At 36.0% G+C, this 23134-nt stretch overlaps 1 protein-coding gene across 1 annotated transcript in view; it reads right to left on the minus strand.

The window, feature by feature from the left end:
- Positions 1 to 5743: 5743 nt before the first annotated feature.
- LOC131076513 (uncharacterized) overlaps positions 5744 to 23134 on the minus strand; it is a 129983-nt gene continuing 112592 nt past the window's right edge. The window contains exons 5-7 of the mRNA XM_058013744.2: positions 16781 to 16967; positions 6926 to 7072; positions 5744 to 6385 (exon numbers count right to left, since the gene is read on the minus strand). Coding sequence (XP_057869727.2) covers positions 6104 to 6385; positions 6926 to 7072; positions 16781 to 16967 — 616 coding nt within the window. The 3' untranslated portion in view covers positions 5744 to 6103. The remainder of the gene's footprint in view (positions 6386 to 6925; positions 7073 to 16780; positions 16968 to 23134) is intronic.

Raw genomic sequence — 23134 nt, forward strand, 5'->3', positions numbered from 1 at the left:
AATAGTTGCGTTTTAAATTTATATACTTCTGTCAATTTTAATTCACTTGCAGAAAATAAATCTGAGGAATAAATAAACTATCTGATTTAAATTGTAGCTGCATGGCATTTAAATTAAAAAGAAGTATATACATTGATTTATTTTAATACTGCTGACCTTAACTTATCTGTTAAAATGGTTTTCAAATACACAAAATATCAACATAGATATTCAAAACAAAAAAATTCCCTACAATATATATATATATATATATATATATATATATATATATATATATATATATATCTGTGTGTGTACATAAATAAATTTATATAAAATTATTTATGTCTGAATGAAATCATTTCCTTTCCTTTCAACATAAAAGCATATATATATATATATATATCTTAGCATTTAAAAAAAATAGAGGAAAACATTTTAAAAAAAAAAACCATCGAGGAAGGTTCGGGCCGAACCACTGTGCTTAGCACAGTGGTCAGCGTGGCTGGAGGAGCCGCCACTGTGGTTTCCCACAGTGAGTGGCGCCCACTGCCCATCGCCCGCCGCCGTAACCAACACCTCCACCGTGCCCAACAAAAACGTCGTCGCCTCCTCCATTGTATCCGTTCGGCCCCCTGCATAACACAAGAAACTAGAAAAGAATAAAACCCTAGCTCAGGTAGGGTTAGGGAACATAAAAGAAAAGAAGAGTCTTTTAAAAAAAAATAGGGTATTTTTAAATCTATATATTCTTAATTAGGGTTTGCATGGGTATATTTTAAATATGAGAAAGTTATTATAATATTTCAATATATAGAATATATATAGAGAGATTGAAAATATGAGTAGATAGTGAAAACTTTAGATTAAACATTTATTTAAGTGTTTATAATTATATATGTTTAAATAAACATATGACGAATATTCGGTTGATAAACATAAGGATATTTTTAAAAAATATATGTTTAAATTTAAAGTACTTTTGAAATCTAATCTTTTAGAAAACTTTATAATAAATTGGGCAAGATTATTTTGGCTATGGGGAGATATTTAAACTTATAGGAAAATATTCATTTATGAAATTAATTGGCCCTTTAGTCGATTTAATTTAAGCACATTGTAATTATTGATTGGAATGAATTTTAGACATTATATACTTATTGGAGATTAATTTTATCTACGTCAATTTATTGACTAAATTAATTTATTGATTAAAATCAACGAGATGATAAATATATCGTTTAAGTGTTCCGCATTTGATCTAAATTAAATTCACTTACTTGAGTCAGTGATTTAAGTAACTCAAACGTAGTTAAGACGAAAACTTACTAGAGCGTTTCATATTTGCAAAATTTAAATGTTTTAAGTTGCGAATTTAAAAAAAAAAAATTATCCCGTTCTTGCCCTAAAGTTTGGGCATGACATAGGGCCCAAGGGAAAAGTTAAAAAGAACCACTAAATGAAAAAGCAATTTATAAGGCACGAAGATTTCATGGTACGATAAGAGTCACTTCTAACTGAGATAAAAAAATGCAAGAGTGATATAGGAAGTTTTCAGACCCCAACAAAAATTAATGAACTTTCCATTTAAAAAATGATTCTTCAATTTCTTTTCTATTTTTTTAAAAAATAATTATTCTTGCTTTCCATCACATTTATTTATTTCATTTTTTTTATGATTTACAAAAAATAAAAGTGCTATCGCATGTTTTAGGAAGCAAAAATTTGCCAAAACAAACTAAAACTTATATTTTATTTATAATTTTTTGGACAAAAGAAGTGCCTTTATGAATTCCTAATCTCAAGATTTCACAAGAAAAAATGTGAAATGAGGGTGAAATGGCTTAGTTTGGATCAAAATATTTTAAGTTCAAAGGGAGTTGGCACGATATAGCATGGTGAAAATTATATAAAATATTTGAGATTGGCTACATAGACAAATCCTAACTAGGGGAGAGGATCCAATAGTTGTGCACCCTAACTTTGCGCTTCTCAAAATCCTACGTGGAAATTTCAAATCACTTCCAATTTTTTTACGACAGCTTACTTGGCAAGTCCCTTGCTTATAACTAAGGTTTCAGGGCAACATCATCAAATATGATGCCACATTAGCATGTTTTTTTGCCAAGTTGTCCAAAACAACCCCAAAAAAAGGGTGAGACCAATAGGCGTGCAAAAGGTGCCCCAATACTTGTGCAACTGATGTGGCATCACATGATTGGTTGCTTTTTACAACAAATGGTATATTTCATTCAATTATTGGTATTTGTCATAGCAATAACAACTGTAAAGTCACAACTATTGGTGCAATGTTGTACAAAATTTGGACATTAAATCACCAAGTATGGGGATATTAAATCAACAACTTCTATCACAAAAATTGGAACACGCTCAACTACTGGGTCCTTTCCCCTAATCAACCAATCCTAGTTTAATCCTACAAAAGTAGATGAGATTTTTAATTCCAACATCACTTAAAGTTCTTATAAATCAACTAAAACATAAAAATATCTCAGATTTGTTTACTTAATTAATCCAAATTTGACTTAATTAAACACATCTACACACTCCTTCCGAACCCCCAAAGCCTCCAGAAACACTGGTCAATCTATCATAAGCCCCTAACTATTTGTAACATATAAACTGGACCCTCTTTAAAAAAGTGGGAACTGTGTATTGCAGTCAAGTACTTAATAGATACCATAAAGAAGTAGGTCAATGTGATGTCCCTACTTTGAAATATAATTTAATAATAATAAAATTAAAATATAAAATAATATAATTAAATTTAATTAAGTTAATGAATGTTCAAAAGAAGTCCCTCAACAATGAGATATAAAAGGGAGAAGAGAACCTCATTTGAGAGGAGAACAATTTGAAAATCAGAAGTGCAGATCTGATTATGAAAGGTTGTGTACCTTTCAAAAGGCATAAATAATTAAGAGTTGCACTCTTTCAAAGGGTGCTAATGGTGAAAGGGTGTGTCTCTTGCCAAAGGGCATACATGATGACGAGGTGTGACCTCTCCCTCACATTGAGAGATGTAAAGGAAAGGATTCAAAAGGATCCAGTAGATCACCATCGATTAGATCAAATCAAATCAGTTCAGAACTGTTATTAAGTTACAGGTAGTAACATCCTTGCTCTTGGTGGTATACATGAGGATGTGCTTAATATGTATGCTTAATATATGATGCTTGATAATGTTCTTATGCAGAATTAAATGGTAATACTAATATAGACTACAATATGTATGACAATCATACTTAATTTCATATATATTTATTATACATGAGAAGTTACTATACTTATAGTTTCATTCATGTTATTATTGTCAGTATTTAAGAAGATGGGGATGAGATGTTCCAAAAAGGGGCAGTCTACATCCAAGCAATAGGTTAGGCCCCAAGATAGGGTGGGGATCAGCGACCCATAAGCCTTGAGGATATAGACCCAAGACAGGTAAGGGTTTGGATCTGTAAACTTTGAGAGAACCTATTGTATTTGGTCTCTAAGTGCTTTGGTAACATACAAAGACCTTTCTCCCTTAAAACTGAAGTAGTAGGAAGCTCTGATATCTATATTAAGAACTATGAATAATGAAATCAATAATTTAATTAGGAAAATAAATAAGAACTTGTTAATAACTAATTGAAGAATATCAATCAATTTTAGTATATTGAAATAGATTAGGTAGGGGACATTACAAATGGTATCAGAGCTATGACCCTACCATCTTGTAGGGTAAAGATGAATCAATTAATCATTCAATCAATAAGAAGAAATCTAACAATACGTGTATTCATGTGTATGCTTCGTGTTTGTAAATATCCATGTGTATGCTTCGTGTTTTTCATTTGTATGCTCCGTGGTTTTTATTAATATTGGTAGATGACTTAGTTTGAGAAAATTAAAATCATTGCTTGAGGACAAGCAAATTTGGGAGGGGTGGACAGTAATATCCCTACTTTTTCTTAACTTCCTCCATGCCTAATTTTCATGTCCGATCTTCTCTACTTCATACCTTTATGTTCCTTTGAGGAGAGAAAATACTTTAGATGTGGTTGTCCCTTCAAAGGGGGTCACACCCTTTCACCGCAATTGTAATGTTTCTTTCTAACTCAAACTAATCATTGTTTAAGTGCCTTTCCATAATGATTCAATTTTTTGTTGGAAGGATGCCCTTTCATCATAAACCGACGCCCTTGTATTCTAATAGGGGAAGAGCATCAGTAGTCGTCATAGCTAACTTTGCACACCCACATATCCTAAACGGTACATCGGATTTTGATTTATTTTTTTAGTTGCCTTCGTATGCATCTTAACTGCTTATAGCTATTGATTTGGCTTCTGGGTAGTAACGATGCACGTTGTGGAATCAATTATGTGCACAAAGGTCAAAAAGTACACATTTCAAAGTGTCGCCTGATACCTAACTAAAAATGTTCCAGTAATTGTCAACTCAAAATCGCTAGTACTTGTTGACAAATGTCCCAATAGTGGTGCACAAATGGACCAATTATGAACAAAAAATTACAAAAAATGATTGGCTATTGGTACAAAACAAATTTATTAATGGTGTTTTCACTATGACGGCTATCAGGGGATCAACATGACAATAGGGTGATGGTTATTGGAACTATGTTATCCTTTGGTGCTCTTCCCCTATTAATGTTTAGTTATTTAATTTTGACCAAGTGATTCATATTTTCTACGGTAATGACTAATTATATGATGGGCACATATCTAATACAATTTAACATTAATATACAAATATTATTAATTCGAATAAAATTTAACATTAATATAAGAATATTATTAATTCGAATAAGTATTTATGTAGGGGTATTACATCAGACAAACAAGTTTGTGTCAGATATTGTGAGAAGTTGTCCCCTCTCTCCCTTTTAGAGGTGTACGGCTGGCAATATAAAATACCACTCATTCATTTGATCATTTGCATTAATAGTTAAACTGCAGCGATGTCTTAGGATTTAATGTTCTCAAATAAATCAGTAGAAGTTCTAATGGAATATTCATGGGATATAATATTATATCTGCAGAAGCGACTCCATACAGCAACCCTGATAAATCTGAATATGTCAAATTCAGATATCTCTATTTCATAGCCTTTTGACCATTTCTATTATTATTATTATTATTAAAAAAAAAGTCTTTTGGTAATTAGATATATAGTTAGATCCAATTTCACTAAGGATTATTAGTAACACGGGAGTTGTTCACAATTTTTTTTTTGCATCAATCCATTCTAGTTAATTACCGTCGTGCCTCATGGCAGGGGCGTTTAATCCGCAAACCATCTTCAAATTACAGCTGCCAGAGACTTTAGTTGGGTTTGAATAGAAAATTGCTTGAGCCTTTCTTGAATTTCAATAATTTATTAATTTGCTGGCTGTCTTTCCGTATATCAAGATTTATTAAATATTGGTCTTAACTTAATATTCAAAGGTTTCAACTCAAGTAGCTTCTTCTCTCGCACAAGGTAGACTCCCACAAGTCCTTCACATTTAATTTACGTAACCCACATTCTAGTTCGAGTTTAAAGATTTATCCTGGCAATATCAGTGAGTTAAAAGTCCTTCGAGAATGCAATCCTGGCCCGCTTTTCTCAACCTACATATTTAAAAATTCCGAATCTGCTTCCTTAAAGTTGTGCTCTCTCTATAAAGATCAAAAGTCATGCCGCAGGAAAAAGAATAAAAGGCAAATACAAACGTTCAGAAAAGATATTTACTCGTATCAATTGCCAATTTCAGATGACTTCAAAAATTTGATAAACTTCTCCAGGAATAATAATACATGAGAAGGATACACTTCCTTTCTTGCACCAATCCTTACTGGAAGAATCAAGACTTCACGTGAGATATTTCTACACAGAACCCAGTAATTTAACTCTTCATTTTCTATAACTTCCTGTTTTTGAAGGGCTTCATTTTCTATAACTTGCAGCTAGAATGTGCAACTTCTTGCAAAGGCTAATACAATTATGCAGCACTGACATTTACACGTGCAATACTTCTTTCCATTTTTTACACAATCGCCTCCCATACATTTAAAAGTACAACGATAGTTAAATAAGCGTCAAAATCTAGAAATGTGAATATTAAACTTTAACTTCATTAATGTAAGTAGTGGAAACAACCAATCCTTGAGCATCATAAGTCCGCAATAGCCTGCGTCGCTTGCCAGGAAATTCCATCCATGAGAATTCTAAATGAAATGACTGAGATTCTGCAACGCTTTTTGCTACATTTTGTGGAAACGCTAAATACATGTCTCCTGGCAATAACGTCATTTGAAAACCTCCATCAAAGGTCACACAACCACCTTCCACATTTCCAGTCCAGTGAACATTTGAACCCCCTCCAGAAATTGTGTTTATATCCTGAAAAAAGAACAGATTCAGGAATTGGCAGCCCTTAAGATTGAGAGATAAACAAAATGTTGTTATAAATAATAGGAAAACTGATTCAGAAGGAGACTCAAGTTTGACTCACAATAAGATAGTTCACCTGGATGCTTTATAGGGATATTAAAGCCAGTACTCAGTTGAAAGGTACACTCAAAAGGTAACTTACCAAGCTTACTTCTTAGGCTTCAACAATATTTACAGACACCCAGAGAAATTCTAGAGAAAATAAAATAGGTTTTACATTCCTAATTCATGGATCAGGAAAATAAAACATGTTTGTTATTAACCAAACAAAGAACTGCAAAGCAGCTTTGAGGTATATACACTAAAACACTAAGACCCATAGAAGCATGTATCCAAACCATTAACATGGTAATAAAGATCAAGGATTAATGTTTAGCATTCATTATCCATGGATATTTCTAGTATGCCTGTATGTTCATCTCCATGTGTGTGAGAAAGACTTGTGTATGACAATAACTACTATCCATACAAGTTTATGGGAAGTGATACCTGAATTAATCTCCCATTATCATCCATTTGAAGCTTTAGATCAATATCAGCTTCAGCTATTGTTGATCCATAAAATCCACTTCGTTTTGTTACAGAATGTCCCAACCATCTACCTAACAATGCATTTATTCTATCTTCATTTTTCTTCTGCAAAAGGCCACATACCCATCAGTGGATATATAAAAATAATGATAACAATCCTATCAAGTACACCAACACCAGCAATAAATGACAAACACAAGCTGCTGATAGTCAAGAAAAGCTGTCATTCAAAAAGCTACATGTTACTTCTACCAAAGAGGAATGGATTAAAGCCAAGGCATTTTAAATATGTGAATTTCAGGACGAGTCTTTTCAAAAAATGATGTCCAATCCACATATAGATATAAAACGAAGCATAGGTCTTTACATGTTGAGAGATTCAGAAGGTGAATTATATGCAACTTAACATAAACAAAGATGAAATTGGGTATTCATTATGCGTGTAATTGATTTAGATACACAGATTCCAGGAAAACTGAAGCTGTAATAGAGTGGAAAATAGTTCTAAATGTTGATAAGTTTTAGAACTTGAATGCATATAATATGTGATTTGATTAGACTTCACAAGTTTCTTAAAATATCTAAAACGACCATACAGGAAATCAGAAACATAGATTTATCAAGCCTTGAACGGTTTAAAAGTAGAGACAAAGTATATCATAGCCCCTCTACTAACATAAATTTATCGAGTCTTGATATTATTATGGCAAGTCAAACTCAAGGTGTATTCTGAAATTGAAAAATCTCGTGATGTACGATGTGCTTATATTGCATTTCTCACCAACAAATATTATACTTGAAAGAAATTATACAATTGATTAGAAGCTAATGCTCAACAAAATAGGCTAATTACAATGAAAAAAAATGCAAGAAAAATCTTCCCATTCAAGAATGTTTAGCTCTGAGATACAGCAGCTCTGTGCCAATGCATGCAAAATGAGGAGGATGCATCAATATGTGGTCCAGTGGTACAGTTTGGCTTCCTGCTAAAGAAAATGGACTACTGAATGACTATCATCATGCTCATTAGCCTATATTCTGCAGATTGCTTGGATTTTTTATTGGTTTATCTGTAGTTGATTACAAAGATGGTAGACTAACTTTCATTTGTTCATGGCCAACTGACAAAGTATTTGTGTGGAATATGTACATTATGGTGGTACATAATAACATGCAGCATAATTGTAATCTCAACATATCAAGGTTATCTAAATCAATGGCTTCATCTTTTATAAGTGTAATGTCCCCATTTTTAGTTCTTTGGCAATGCAGTAGTCGCTGAATTTCTGGATTGTGTCAGCATGTTCAAAGGGGTAATTTGATGTTACTAGTGAACTTAGATGGTTTACAGAAGACATATGGCTTTCAGATGTTATTTTCGGCTTTCAGTTTGGTCTCCAAGATTCTTGGAGTGAGTTTCTATTTTTTAGCGAGTCACCCAATCAGGTCCATTTATCATCTTTTATCATCAGGATCACTCCTACCCAATTAAATTTCATTTCTGATACTTTTCAGCAATTGTCACTAATTGGGTGCATTATCAAGCCATATTTAATTAATTTTTCTATAGTTGTCATTTTAATTATAATAATTTATTGGGCACCTTAGTATTATAGCTCATTGGAAAGAGAACGAAAAGATTTAAATGATGAGACTCTTAGAAGTGACTTTCAGTGCTGGAAATTAGTTAAAAGTAAAATAAATCACTTTTTGGAGTTAAAAAGATTAATATTAATAAAGTGATTCTAAAAGGATTTCTCTAAAGTCCCCTAAAAAGCTTATAAAAAAGGGAATTGTGAGCTCACTTGTGATGTTGAAGTTTATTGTTTCTCTGTCTAAAAAGGTTCCCGAGATAAGACTTGGTTCATCTCAGCCTTCTTGAGGACAAAACCCTCTTGGAGAAGATTGGTTTCAATGGTGAAAGATCTACCTTGGCTAATAGTTTGGCGGAGTCGCTCAATTTTCGCAATTTGATTCAATGAATAAGGTATTTGAAATTTCTGAAGAAATTTGCAGGCAAGGTATTTGGAACATCCATCTAAAGTTTGCAGCTTTGAATAATTTATTCATGCTAATCGATTTGGAGTTTGAAGTATTTATATTTTATTGTGGATTTTGGGCATGCAAGCTTGAGAATTATTAGCCGCCTCTTTGTGAGCCATTCTCTCTTTGGTGGCGTGAGGCTTCCTATCTTGGCATTTTCTCTTGGGTTGCTCTTAGGGCCTCTAGAGGAGGACGTTTGGTTGCAAAAAAAGATATGGTTAAGATTATCAGCTGGGCAGGGAAGCATAGTTACGTTGTCTCAATATTTTGTGTGGTCTTCTCCTTGAGTGAAGGGGATTTGAGCACTGTTGTCATTTTATGACACCTTTGGTCCATCAGTAAGAACCGATCAGAGATATGTTCCATGGACCAGTGCTGCCCCAGTTGATCAAGGATAAAAGCAGTAGAATAATGGTTTGAAGTGTTGATTTGTCGGAAGCTCCTAGGCCTTCTTTTTCTCTTCCCTCGGAACTCCCGAACCCCGAGGTTCCAAAGTTCTTCTCCCTTCCCCTTCCCTTCTTCGGAACTCCAGAACCCCGAGGTTCCGAAGTTCCCTTCCCTAGCTTAGCCCCTCATCTGAAACCCCGGAACCCCGAGGTTCCAAAGTTCCTTCTTTTCTTCTCCCCTTTCCCAGAACTCCGAAACCCTGAGGTTCTCAAGTTCCTTTGTGCAATTTCTCGAAACTCAAGAACCCCGAGGTTCCAAAGTTCCCTTCCCTTGCCTTCCCCGAATCCCCGAGGTTCCGAAGTCCTCTTCCTTGCTTCCCCTTCTCTCCGGAACTCCGGAACCCCGAGGTTCCGAAGTTCCTTCCCCTTTTGCCTTCTCTCTCTAGTTCCTCTAGAACCCCAAGGTTCTGAAGTTCCTTTTCTTCTCTTCCTCTCTCTATCCTGGAACTCCGAAACCTCGAGGTTCCGAAGTTCTTTCCTTAGCCTTTCGAAGTTCTCCGGAACTCCGGAACCGGGTTCTCGAGGTCCTTGCTCCTTCCCTTGTCTTCTTCACTTCGGGAGTCCGAGCTTTCGAAGTCTCCGGACTTCCTTCCGACTGGCGACACTTCCGGATGGCGTGATCGACACTCAAGGCTTTTAATGCTTCGACAGTTTTGGTGACTTGTGCACTTTCTTTTGTAGAGCCACAAGGGTGCATTAAATGTTTTTGGCAGGATTTCCAACAAGGAGGTATGAGGCCATGTTTGGTGACTTATGTCATGTCTGACTTTGGAAGGTTAGTCAATCCACCTTCTCAGGATTGCCCTTTGTGGGTATGGCTAGGTTGGTTGCATGTACAAGTCAAGTGCATGCACTTCCCTGCACTTCCAGACTGACATGCAGGGGTCATGATCACCCTTGTAACCATTTTTTTATATAAGGCTGTTAAGCCTCATTGTAAAGGGTTCTCTCCCTACTGGCTTGAGCTACCCCATGCTCTCCCACTTCTCTTGTATTTATCTTGCATTTATGCAACTGTAAGTTTGGCCATTGGCCTTATAATTAATTGAAAATCACCATTCTTGCCTTCTTTCAACCTATGTATGCTGTGTATGTTTTCTTACCTTCATCATAGGTGTATGTCTTGTGGCTTTTCTCTCCTTATATGCTGTGGTAACATTTTTTTTTTAGTGTGACTTGTGGGAATCCTCCTCCCCTCTTGACACTTAGCGAATTCTAACCTCCATACATGCATTGGAGTCACTCATGCAACTGAAGTTTGTGCATCTCCTGGGTGTTTCAATTAATTCCTTGTGTCATCTCGGTGGGGAGAGGAACAATCTCTTCTTGGTGCATCACCTCCTTTTATTTCAAGCATTCTCTCTTCCCTTTACCACTACAATTTGTTAGGATAGGCTTAGGAGTTAGTTTTGAAGTGTTGAGTTGGTTCAACACCTGCACCTGGATTGAGAAGGAAGCCGGCATTCTCCGGAGATTCAACCCCCTTACGCAAGGTCCCACACTTCGGGGTTGTTTCCATGTTTCACAAGGTTGTTGAGTTGATAGCTCAGCAAGGGTGCGAGCTTTTGTGATAACAAGCACCATACTGCAGTTCTTATCATGATGTATATTGATGTGCGTCCAAGGGCAGTTCAAGTTGATTAAGACATTGCTGGGCAAACATCATTCCTTCCTGAAGCTGTTGATCAGAATTTTTTGTTATTTTGAGTTTTCTACATTTCTGGAACTGATTTTAAGGTGAGAGATTACGTTTCTGCTCATTTGTACCCTGTTGTTGCTTATTGCAGATTTTTGAAGTTTTCAGTTTGTAATGAATTTATATTTATAAACAACAGCCAATATATGTATTATGAATATTTGCTTTGAATGAATGAAACTATTTGAGGGTTTACATCACAGTAGCATTATAAATCAGATTTATGTATTTATCATTTGTACATGTATTGTAAGCATTTGTCATAACGTTCTTGGAAACAAGAAAAAAAAAATTGGGCAAGATTTCATTGGGATCTTGCAGTGGTATCAGAGAACAGTTTTTCCTGCCAGTCTGTCAGGTGGCTTTGAGATTTGATTTTCAGATTGAAGAATGGCAACGAAAGACAGAAAATGGTTGGCAAGATCAGTCTATGAAACAGGTAGCAAGCTCAGTAATCAGTTTCAAACATGGTATGATGCTTTGAACACAATTAAAAAGGTGGAAGAATGTTTGATCCTTGTTGAGCAGCTAGTCACCATCTGAATTGATGCAGTTAGCTCTAACTCTAACTGTGACTTCCTTGAGCCAACACAAATGGTTGAGAAATTTGGATGATGAGACAAAACTTATGCTTACTTCTTGATTAAGCGAAATCATGAGGATTGTAACTCCTCTAGTCCCTTATGATGATAATACAATGAAAGAGGTAATGCAACTCATTGTCGATAGCTTTCGGGACCTTCGTGATATTAAAAACCCCATTTTCCTAAAAGGGTTGCCATACTTAAAACATGTGCATGAATTGGTTGAGTAACCCCATGCTAGATTTGGGATTGCATGATTTATTACATAGCATGTTTCACCATTTCCTTGCTTCAATCAGAGAAGATCATGATAATGATGTTATTGCAGCCATACAAACAATTATGGTTTTGTCCATTAATGAGAGTTATGATATGTCACGGTCTCTGTTTTCTATCCTATCGACTAACAAGAAGAAGGGGATTCTTGGTGTCCTATTATTTAAAGGGGGATTAGTTAGAAGGGTGATATTTCGTTGTGAAAGTAAGTTGAAACCTTTCTTGGATAATGAGGAACAGGTGGTTGAAAAGAAGTCTATAGCAGAAAAATCTGATGTAGTGACTACTATGAAACATAACAAATGTGAAACAGGGCCACAGGATGTCTCTTTGGTCAAGCATGCAGCTACTATGGATGAGATGAAGCATGAAGGAAAGGACATAACAACAGCATTGGAACCAATTTCAGATTTATCAGGTGATGTTACTAAGAGTCTAAGACTATGGACTTCCACGATGTTTCTCATGATGAGTTTACTAATATTCTTTCAGATGAAAGGCTTGGTGACTTCAAATCAGTTATTGGTGATGGATTCCTTGATGATTTGGATCCATAGTTTACTGCTGAAAATGATAATGGAGATGCACAAGTGTTTTGGGACAGCCTTGGAGTAATTGATGACAGGTATGAAAGTTCTGATTTTAGTTTCATCATAGCAGCAGTCATTTTCTTTGTATGAACAAGATTGGAAGAATCAATTTGTGGTGTCCATTGATAACCCATTGTTTAAGATGGGTGTTGAGATGACATATGACAATCCACTTTTTGAGTTGGATGATTGAACAACTGAGAACTCCTGGTTGTAGTGTCACACTTGGTGAAAATAGTAAGGTATGAGATCTAAGAGATGATTTAAGACTTGAGTTAGAGTGTGGTTTCCAACTTGATTTTGATTTAAGTTCACTTTATGAGGTGGCTGGTTACCCTCCTGGGAGACCACCAGATATAAAATGTGCAAATGAGGAGACGGATGAAGATTGCATTAGGAGTAAGATGACACTAGGAGGCATCATAATTCCTGAATCCTCACTACATGAGGAATTGGAAGGTAACTTGGGTATGCAGATTAAGGATTTCAGTTGAGAGTTATTTCCTTGTTGGTATTTGCTTTGAGTTGCAATATTCTTGCATGAAGTTTGTTCTTGAGTTTGCAGTTGGCCAACAAGTGGGACATTTTTCAAATTATTTGAGTTCATGAGTCGTAATGCATGTCCCCCAATTGTAGTTGGTGATGTATCTTCTTCATGGGATGAACTGATTCGTGGAGAGTTCTGCATTTTAGATTTTGAAAGGTTTCCAAACATTGTTCTAGAGCTTTCTAGAAATTTCAGAACAGTAGCAAGGAAAGGAGAATTCAAGCTTGTTACTTACAAAGCTTTGGACAAAGAAGGCCCTAAACATGACATCTACATATTTGACAATCCATCCCTTGGATTGAATGATGTTTTATCTTATACCAATCTTTCTTTGGGATTGGTTTTGAAGATAACGATTGCTCCTTGAACCCCAGATATTGAAGCTTTCATGGATGGGTTACATGAGATTACCAGAAAGGTCAAGAACTTCCATATTGAGCATGATGTTTTGGATGGCACTTGGAGTTGTGATGTGTACCTTTCTAGTTATGTTGGAGATCATTCTTGGTTGGGTATCCATGCTTGGGATCTTCAACAAGAATTGATGGAGTTTCTTGGGGATGGTAGGAGTGATCTTTGGAGGGATAAGGATCAAAATTTCAGAATTAGTAGTGCTGCTCTTTTTCTTACTAGCAATTTAGTGATTCCATTGGCTCATCATCAAATGGATTGGAATGAGATTTTAAGTAGGGATTGGCACAATGAACAAATGGACATTCTTGGGTGTGTTCCATGGTAAAGAATGGATCAGACTTTCAGTTCCGAGCTCGTCACATTTAGGTTTTCTCTCATTCAAGGGAGTTGGCATAGTTTTCCTTGTCAAGGAAGTAAAGGTTTTCAATTGGAGATTGCTTGGAAGTGTTTCCTAGCCACTTCTGAGTTGTTTTGGTACAACGCAATGCTCATCTTACATGCTTATACCTGGACATTCCATTGGTACTGTTGTTATATCTTGTGTAGAGCACTAAAATTAGATTGTACTTCACTAATTTCAGTTTTGAACAGCAGTGATTATAGTTTACTTCAGACCTTCCAAACTCAAAGAGTTCATCTTATAAAGGTTTGTGATGTAAACTTTGGTAGTTTATTCTCAGTGTTGATCAGGACAGCGAACTTCCACCTGCTTGGGCTCATCATTCAGAGACCCTTGGAGTTGGAATAATAAGTGTTTTGGCAAATCTTCATCGTTGTATTAGATTAACATGGAGGAGGCATGTTAGTTACCTGTGGTGTTATGTTGGTTAGTTAGTTGAACTCTTGCAAAGGATTGCTTTCCTTTAAGAAAAAGGATTAGAGGAGTTCGCATTTGCAGTTGTGACTCTACATGATATCATGAGGAGTTCTGCTAAGGATTATAGGCCGGGGTTGAGCAGACTTTCCTTCCTATTGTCCAGGATCGTGTTAGGCAAATCTTCATCGCTGTATTAGATTAACATGGAGGAGGCATGTTAGTTACCTGTGGTGTTATGTTGGTTAGTTAGTTGAACTCTTGCAAAGGATTGCTTTCCTTTAAGAAAAAGGATTAGAGGAGTTCGCATTTGCAGTTGTGACTCTACATGATATCATGAGGAGTTCTGCTAAGGATTATAGGTCGGGGTTGAGCAGACTTTCCTTCCTATTGCCCAGGATCGTGTTAGGTACATGGATTACAGTCATAAACCTTACTAGGTTGCTTCAGCAGGGGATGTTTCTTGGTTTAGATTTCAGCCCTTACAGGTGTTTCACTTTCAACTTAGTTTTTTATAATGATTACTTTTTGGGGTTCTAGGAGAGGAGAATGCAATTTGGGCATGATGGGTTGTCAACTATGATCAAAGTGGCACAACATCAACATGGTGGATCTTTTTTGAGACTGACTTGGAACCCTGGGATCACATTGGTTTACAATCTAACAACTATTGTGGATGTGAGAGCCAATGTTGACTTTCTGGAGTTTACTCCTATAGTTCATCGGTGGTTATCAAGAGATTTCTTGTGCTGGTACCCTGTAGGATAGTGCTTTGAGAGTTTGGTGCTATAGATCTCCTAGGTTGACTTGAGACCCTAGGATTGTTCTTGGTTTTAGTTTGGATAAGTCTGATGATTGTGGGGTTGTATTTACATTGCTTGAGGACAAGCAAATCTTTGGGGGGGATGAATTATAATGTCCCCATTTTTAGGTTTTCTATGTAGAACATTGAAGTACTACTGAGAGGAGAGGGGGGGGAATCAGTAGTACACAAGCACTAAACCCTTTTCTTTTCATGAGTTCCTCCAAGTATATCTAGGTCAAGTTCACAAACTTGGCCTCAACTCGAACTGGATAGAACAAAAGGTTTTGAGTCAGCAAAACTCAACAACTTTTAAAAATACTTAATTTTTTAAAACAGACATAAGTTTTGTGAAAAATATACCTACAATTTACAAATATGTTACAAATGAGTTTGGTGAGGGTTTCGAGGCAATGCCCCAATGAGGTTGAGGGTCAGTGCCCCTCATAGCCATTTAGGGGCAGTGCACCTGCTGCTTTCCTTGTCGCAAAACAAGGCAAGGTCAAGGGATGGAGCAAAAGCCACCAAGCCCATATAAAGCCTTCAAAAGTACATAGACCTTCATGGCATGGAATTTTCATAATTTAAAAAACAGAAAAAAATAGTGTAATTTCACTCCAATTTGCACAAGAATACTCAAATGCTAGAAAACTATATTTTTTCAATGTTTATGCTGCATTTTTGCTGCGTAGGGTTACCTATTTCGTATATAGTGAGTTTTCTGCATGAATTCACTGTGTTTTAGTGAGTACTTACCAAGTGTGGAGACCGTGACTTGCTGAAAACTCAGCCGCCAGGGACCACAAGTTTTCTTGGGAGTACTCAGCCAACAAGAAAACTTGCAAGTAATCAACGAGTTTGTATACAGTGATCTAGATGATTGGACCATCTATAGGATTTTGAAGGACCAAGTCTAAAATCTAAGTATGATGTTCGGACATAGTTGCCAACAAGAAGTATCATTGAATCTAAAGAAGTGTGTCTTCACTACATCTTTTGAGACTATTCTCCATGAGAAGACGTGGTAATGAGGGACAACCATTGCCTATTAAGAACCATCTACTTAATGAAAAGTTAAAAAACTTTTATTCTATGAGCATTCTTCTCAACATATGACTTATTTAGTTATCTTTGACTATTTACTCTTTTGTTCATGACTATGCAAGAATCATATTTGTTGACTAATGTTTTGATGAAGCTTTGACATGAACCTAATAATCTGTATACATGGAAGACCTACATACCAATACTCTTAAGGCCTTTAAATTTAGCATATATTTCATAGGGTTATCATATCTTTTTGCTAACAATATGATTTTTATCTTAATAGAAGCATGAGAAAATAAGAAGTATAGATGAATGCGAAAAAAATGGCCTGACTTAATGATTTCAAATCCCCAAAATCACCCAAAGAGCACCTTTGAACTCTTTTTTCCACTATTATCTCTTCTTAATATGATAAGACTTATGGCTACCTCTTGCAAGGTGGGAATAGCATCTATCTAAATTGGATTAGTAGTTACAATGTTTTGAGTGAATAAGTGAATCGATTAAAATGTATTCATTCCCAATAATAGCTTTGTATGTAGAGTTCAGCTAACCTCATAATAGTCAAATGTGTTTGCAGAAGTAATCTCTCTTTCCTTATTCTCCTGAAACACACCAATCATATCAACAATACCATGTTGATTCAGGATGTGAAATGCTCTCATTCGTCTGTTTTTGTCCATGGAATAAAGACAGCTTTCAGAAACAACAGAAGGGCGTCGTGGGGGCACCTTTAAGTTCCTGCAATGAGCTTAGAATGAAGACAGATACTGATCAAATAAGGATGCAGAAAATACTTTGCTTGGAAAGATAAGGATAGAAAGGGGCGTCAAAAGAGAAAACGGACAACAGCATTAAACATGTAGTAAACTTCAATATTCACTAATACTGTCTTGATATCAGGATACACCTTACATGTTAGAATACATCCTTTACACTGGAAAAAAGCAGAAAATCAAACTTTAAAAATATTCTTAAAATAATAAGGAATATACCTTTTTCTTTAGAAGGAAGTCACTAAACAAATTAATGGGATGCAAAATAAGTTATAACTAAATTAAATCAGACCCATAACAAGAAGAAAGGACTAAACCATGATACAAGCTAGTAAGGAAGAACCAAAACAATAACTAAGTCAAACTTATTAAATATATAATGTGTAATTTTTGTTTTGTTGGCATTTTTTTAGGGGTCTTTACAACTCATAAACATAATATTTTAATTAAAGTTGTAAGCCGTAAATCAATTTTGTTAATTATTAAAATTGACTTAGAATTAAGTAGGCATTGAATGTCTTAACAAAAAAATTTGAAAAAAAATTCATATATATGCAATAAAGTTATTCACCATTTAATGATTAAAGCATATACATATTCTTTGTCCTATATTTCTCCCTACATGGCTAAATCAGCATGTAAATGAAAATCCTCACCAACCCCTAAAACAACCCTCTCCATGAGTTAGCTTTTAATGGAATTTCCAGTGCCACAAAGTGGTTTTAACCTTTTCCTCACCAAGAACTACGTTGACTAAGAAACAATGACCCCTAGCAACTAATTATAGAGTATCTACAAGTTGACAAGCTACATGAGAGAAGTGGTCATCGTGATTAATGAGTACCTGTAGACCATCTCATGCACGTGGTTAATTCAAGCAAATTCTACATCCTTCAACCTCTCCTACCCAATGTAAAAGATATCAACCAATACTCAACCTCCACATTTGCATAAAACAATGCAAACAAAAGTAAGACCTATTGAATGTTATTGGTGCATTTATAGTTTATTACTATATTGTATTTAATGCATCTAGTTAGGATAAGCTCACTAAGGTAGTTGTGTCCTCAATCAATGCCCATATCTTATGCACTTGATTGACATTTATCTAGTCTTAGTTGAGTAACATTCCTTCTATCATGCTAGTTCATCTATTTATCTCCACCTATCATGCATGTCTAACTTTAGTTACTTTCCACCACTTATGCAATGCCTTGCTCTATATAAGCATAGGCTTCTTTGTATTTTGTAATCAATCTCTTTTGCATATTGCATCCTCGAATAGAATAGCATTATTCTATTATATCGATCTTCTACTATTTTGTGCTAGCTTTTAGCTTTTTTGATCTTTGGTGGCTATCTCCATAGTCAAATCTATCATGGTATTTAGAGTGAAAAAGTACCTAGGACTAATCTTCAAAAAATATAATATTAGAAATTATACTTGCTCTTGAAAAGTTGAGTATGTTCTTCTCTTGAACCAAATGATGGCCTAGAGAATAAAAAAAAGTTGATAGAAATACCAAATCTTTGAGAAGGTTTATTTGTGGCTTTTGTTGTAGTTGTTTTGAGTGATTCTTGGAGCAAATTTAAGCTCACCATTGAGTTCACAACATGCAATAAAGTTAGTTTTCCCTTTTAATTGGTTCATTTTGGACATTGGAAGCCAAATCTGCAAGGTTTTGAAGTTGGGAGGTGTGTGCTAGATCTAGGGGTACATGTTGTGACCTTTTCGCACATCACCCCATTGCAAATGGAGACCCCCCACTTTTTTTTTTTTTTGCCTTCTAGGTTAGTTTTAGTGTGTTTAGCTATTAACCTTTCACTTGTAGGAGGTACAAAGCCTCAGGTTGACAAGAGGTGATCGGGTCATTTCTCTCCCTTTGGGTGGAATCGAGTTAGTATGGCTTTTCAAGGTTTAAAAAATGAACGATTTCATGATGATCATTCCATTTGATCATCATCATTGGCTTGCAAAATCAGAAATAACGTACTGAAATTTTGTTAACGTAAATTGTTTAAAAGAGAGTGAATGCTTGGAAGGAGGATGGGCTAAGGTCTAAAAAATCATGAAGTGGCTTTGGGAAAGGTGACTAAGTAAGCAAAATTGAACATCTTAAGGTCATTTCCTTTGAACCCCCAAAGCTGCGATCTAGCTTGGATGCATCAGTTCCTTTTCTCTCCTCAAGCCGCGACCTGCCTTGGATGCATTTCCTTTAGGGTCCCAAAGGTGTGAACTTCCTTTGATGCTCTACAGGCACGATCCTTCACTTAGCATTTCCTTCACCTCCCTCAAAGCGCGATCTATCACCATGCCACTCCAATGCCCATGTAAAAACTGTGACCTCCCTTCAAGCTTCTTCTTTGCCCTCCTAAATCTCCGACCTGCCTCACCCTATTGACAATGCTCCCTCAAAACCCCTTCTACCACGGTATCCCTCACATCCATACGCTTTGCACCCCCCTTTGCCATGCCATCCCTCACTTCCTATGCCTCCTAAAAATGGAAAACTTTTCTTTGCATTGTCAGCTCTACCCCAAAGTCGCAAACTTTCACTTCCTTTGCCCCCCAAAATGTGCGAACTTCCTTTGACCAACTAAAGTCGCGATTTTTCACCTTTCACTTCCTTTGCCTATGGTCCTTTGCCTATGGAAAAGCACGAACTTCTTGTGCTAGCCGAATTCCACGATGGAGAAGCATGTGATGCGTTGGCATTAATGAGGATAAAACAAAGCTGACTCTTATGAGAGGCATTTCAATTAAAATATGAGCGATAGGATACACATAAACAAAATAAACCATTGCAATAATAAGTTGGCCCCCTCCCTCTTTGCATTGAAAATTGAAATAAATAAATCATTAAATGAAAACTTAAGGTGAAGTCCGCTATAATGCTAAATCAAGTGGTGCGATTCAAATAAAGGCAAGGAAAAAACATTTTTCTTTGGACAAAGTTGGCTTTGTCAAGGATATGAAAAGGTACGACTATTGTGATATAAAGCATATATATGAAGACAGAGAAGCATTTCAATGAGATTAATTTAAATTTAATTACAATCTACTCTCCCAAAGTCGTGTTAAGAGAAAGAAAAGCTCTTGCAAAATCGCTTCAAGGAAAATTTGTTTTACAAAGAGAGGAATCGAGTGGGCTGATCACCGATCAAAGCCCAGATCGTTTTTCATAAAGGAAGAGTAGATAGATTCTGAGACAGCACCCAGTAACCAAATAGAAAGCCAAATTTTCTTTTATAGTTTGTGAGAATTGTCATTTGCAAGATCATGACCTGTCCCTAGGATTGCTGTTTCAATGCTTCTTCTGATTTCTAAAGACTAAATTCAAAATTTATGAATAAAATCAGAGCTTAAGTACATTCTGGAACAAATAATTTGAAGTATTTCCTTGAGCATTATGTATTCCCAAATCAGCATTTTAACTTCTAGCTTCATAGAGGAACATGTCAGGGATGTTAGCATGAAAAGCATCAACATGAGAGATGGAAGAGAAGGAAGATGGAAGCTCGAGGGCAAAGGTGATCAAAACAGGAGATAGTTTCAAAAGAGTTAATCAAAATTAGAAGATAATGCAATTTGAGAATATCTCCTACCTTCGTCTCATTCACTATTGAGCTTGGAAATGTTGAGTATCAAGAGATATGCCTCAATAACCTTCAATTTGTGATGAGTTACAAGAAGCAACTAGCTGAGGTGGTGCCCTAGTCATCACTTAGCCAATCACATCATTCCAAGTCGACATGTCCAGATTCAATGTACCTAACTCATCCATCAAAGAGGATAACTACACATGGGCACAAAGTTTGATGCACCTATCATCACCATCTATTGGTCGAATATTCAATGGAGGACATGTGTCCATTTTAATGTAATTTTATCATTGGTCAAGCATTAAATGCTTTGTAATGGGTGTAGAAAACCTTAATTAGGGTTTCTATCTTTCAATCTTGGCCATTGATGAGGATTGGATCCTAGCCCTTCATTGTAATGAGAGCGCTATATAAGGCTCACCTCTTTCATTAGTGAAGGTTAATAGTGAATAGTTCAAGAACAGTCAATAGCAGGTAGCTAGCAAGCAAATAGTTAGAGTCGGAAGATAAGGCAAAGATTGTTGTCAAGACTTTGATGTAAGCAACATATCAATTTCATTGAAAAATAGGTGAACTTTATGTGTTGATTCAGCAATTTGCATGGTCTCTACTTCTCATTTAATTTTCGTGTTGTTTAGATGAATGGAAGAACTTTGTGCATGATCAATGGTGAAATTCGTACATACATATTTCTAACACCTTGCTGATTGTAAAGTGTCTTGTGTAGTCAACTAGATCCATCTTAGCCAGGCTTAACTTCAATTATCACTCCTTCATTGATATGCTTCACCTTGAGGGTGTCTATGCTTGTAGTGGTGATTTGAAAATCATTAGCTATCCCTAGAAGATCGCACTAGTGTTGTGGAGATGTTCATTGCATGTCAAAGCAAAACTTTGTTGAGTTTCACCAAAGATTGGCCATCACTCTTACATTCCTAGGATTAGAGTAGCTTCCTAAACCCTGTCCTTTTTCCTTTTTTCAATCAAGTCAGTTTTCCACATTCCATCAACATTCAAGCATTCAAGATTCAATGTAAGTACCCTTGCGATTCCAGCAAAATCACATCATACACACTGAGTCTATCCAAGAGCACGTCAAGACCTGACATTCAAAACCTTGGAGTCACCTCCCATGATCACGAAATTTAGCATAAGAGGTGATTTTGTTCAAGAGAGGATAGAATACTTAGTATTTTATTCTGTGTTGCATTGTGCATGAAAAACACATCAATAGAATTAGCACTAGAAGGAGGGCATGATCATCGTGAATGCCTAAATAGCTGAACTCTAGATCTTATCAATTCATATTTGTAGAAGTTATCTCAAGCCTTTACTTTCTCCGCGCTTAATAGAATTGGCAAATAGCGAATATACGAATACAACTCTTGAACAGGTGAATCCAATGGGAGATCAATGGAGAGTCATCCTCAACACTTGACAAAGTTATCACAAGAGGAAGGAAAGAACGTTGGGTCATCACTTGGACTTGCTAAAGAAACAAAAGAGTTCACGCAGCTGGAACCAATTGAGCTTTCAAGCTAAATTTGAGATATGCAAGATCTCTTTTATTCCGAAAAATCCAAAAAAAAGTAGAAAAGTAGAAAATCCAAAAAAAGTGAAAAAACCAGAAAATCCAAAAAAAAATCAAAAATCAGAAAATTCAAAAAGAAAGGATTTCTCAATGGGGCAGGAGCATCACCAAGATGAGTAGGAAGTTGATGTTCTTTAACTTTGGTGGAGATTGAATGCACAACTTCATCCACACCGTTTGTTTGAGTTTGCATCACCAAGGCAATGTAGAATCCACAAGACGAATGAACACGATGAAATGCATTGCTTGACATTCTTGTCAAGGATGGAATTGGCAGTACAAGGAAAGATCTTCTTTTGGGATGTCCCCAAGCCAGAGTCGGAATTAGACAATTTCAGCGTTCCAGTGAGCAGTGATTCTCTTTCACAATTCATAGGGATAATCAAAAATCAAATTGCTCTAAAAGGTAAATTGTGCTTAGAAAAAATATTGCTACCATCATGGTGTAGGATTCACAATGCACTCCACTCCAAATTCACTTGCTCATGGTGCCAAGAAATTATCAATCAAGCCAAATGCCAATTTGGATTGCCGATCCTATCCTAGGACGAGTATATCATGGATAGATCTTAAAGTGCTTACCTTGTAGCTGACAAGTATAGAAGAGTACAAGAACAAGGCATTGCTATATCATCCGACAGTGAAGGAACCCAGTTGCAAGTCAATGACACAAGTTCACCTATGATCAATGTATTGCAATAGATAGCTCTCCGCACCTTGCACCTAAAGAAGAGTATGTTGGAATAGAACTTGAGGAGACAATTGAGAATGATCAAGCTGGTGAAGTAGTGACAAGTGATGATCAGGATGTCAGTCTTGCAGTCAAGGAAGACAATGATTCACATCCATTACAAGAGGAGTTCCTTGAAGAGTTTTCGTTCATGCTACAAAAGGAGACCCTTGAGAATGAATCACAATAAATTTCAAGTAGCAGCCTT

Source organism: Cryptomeria japonica, chromosome 3, assembly GCF_030272615.1.
Source record: "Cryptomeria japonica chromosome 3, Sugi_1.0, whole genome shotgun sequence".
NCBI lineage: Eukaryota > Viridiplantae > Streptophyta > Pinopsida > Cupressales > Cupressaceae > Cryptomeria > Cryptomeria japonica.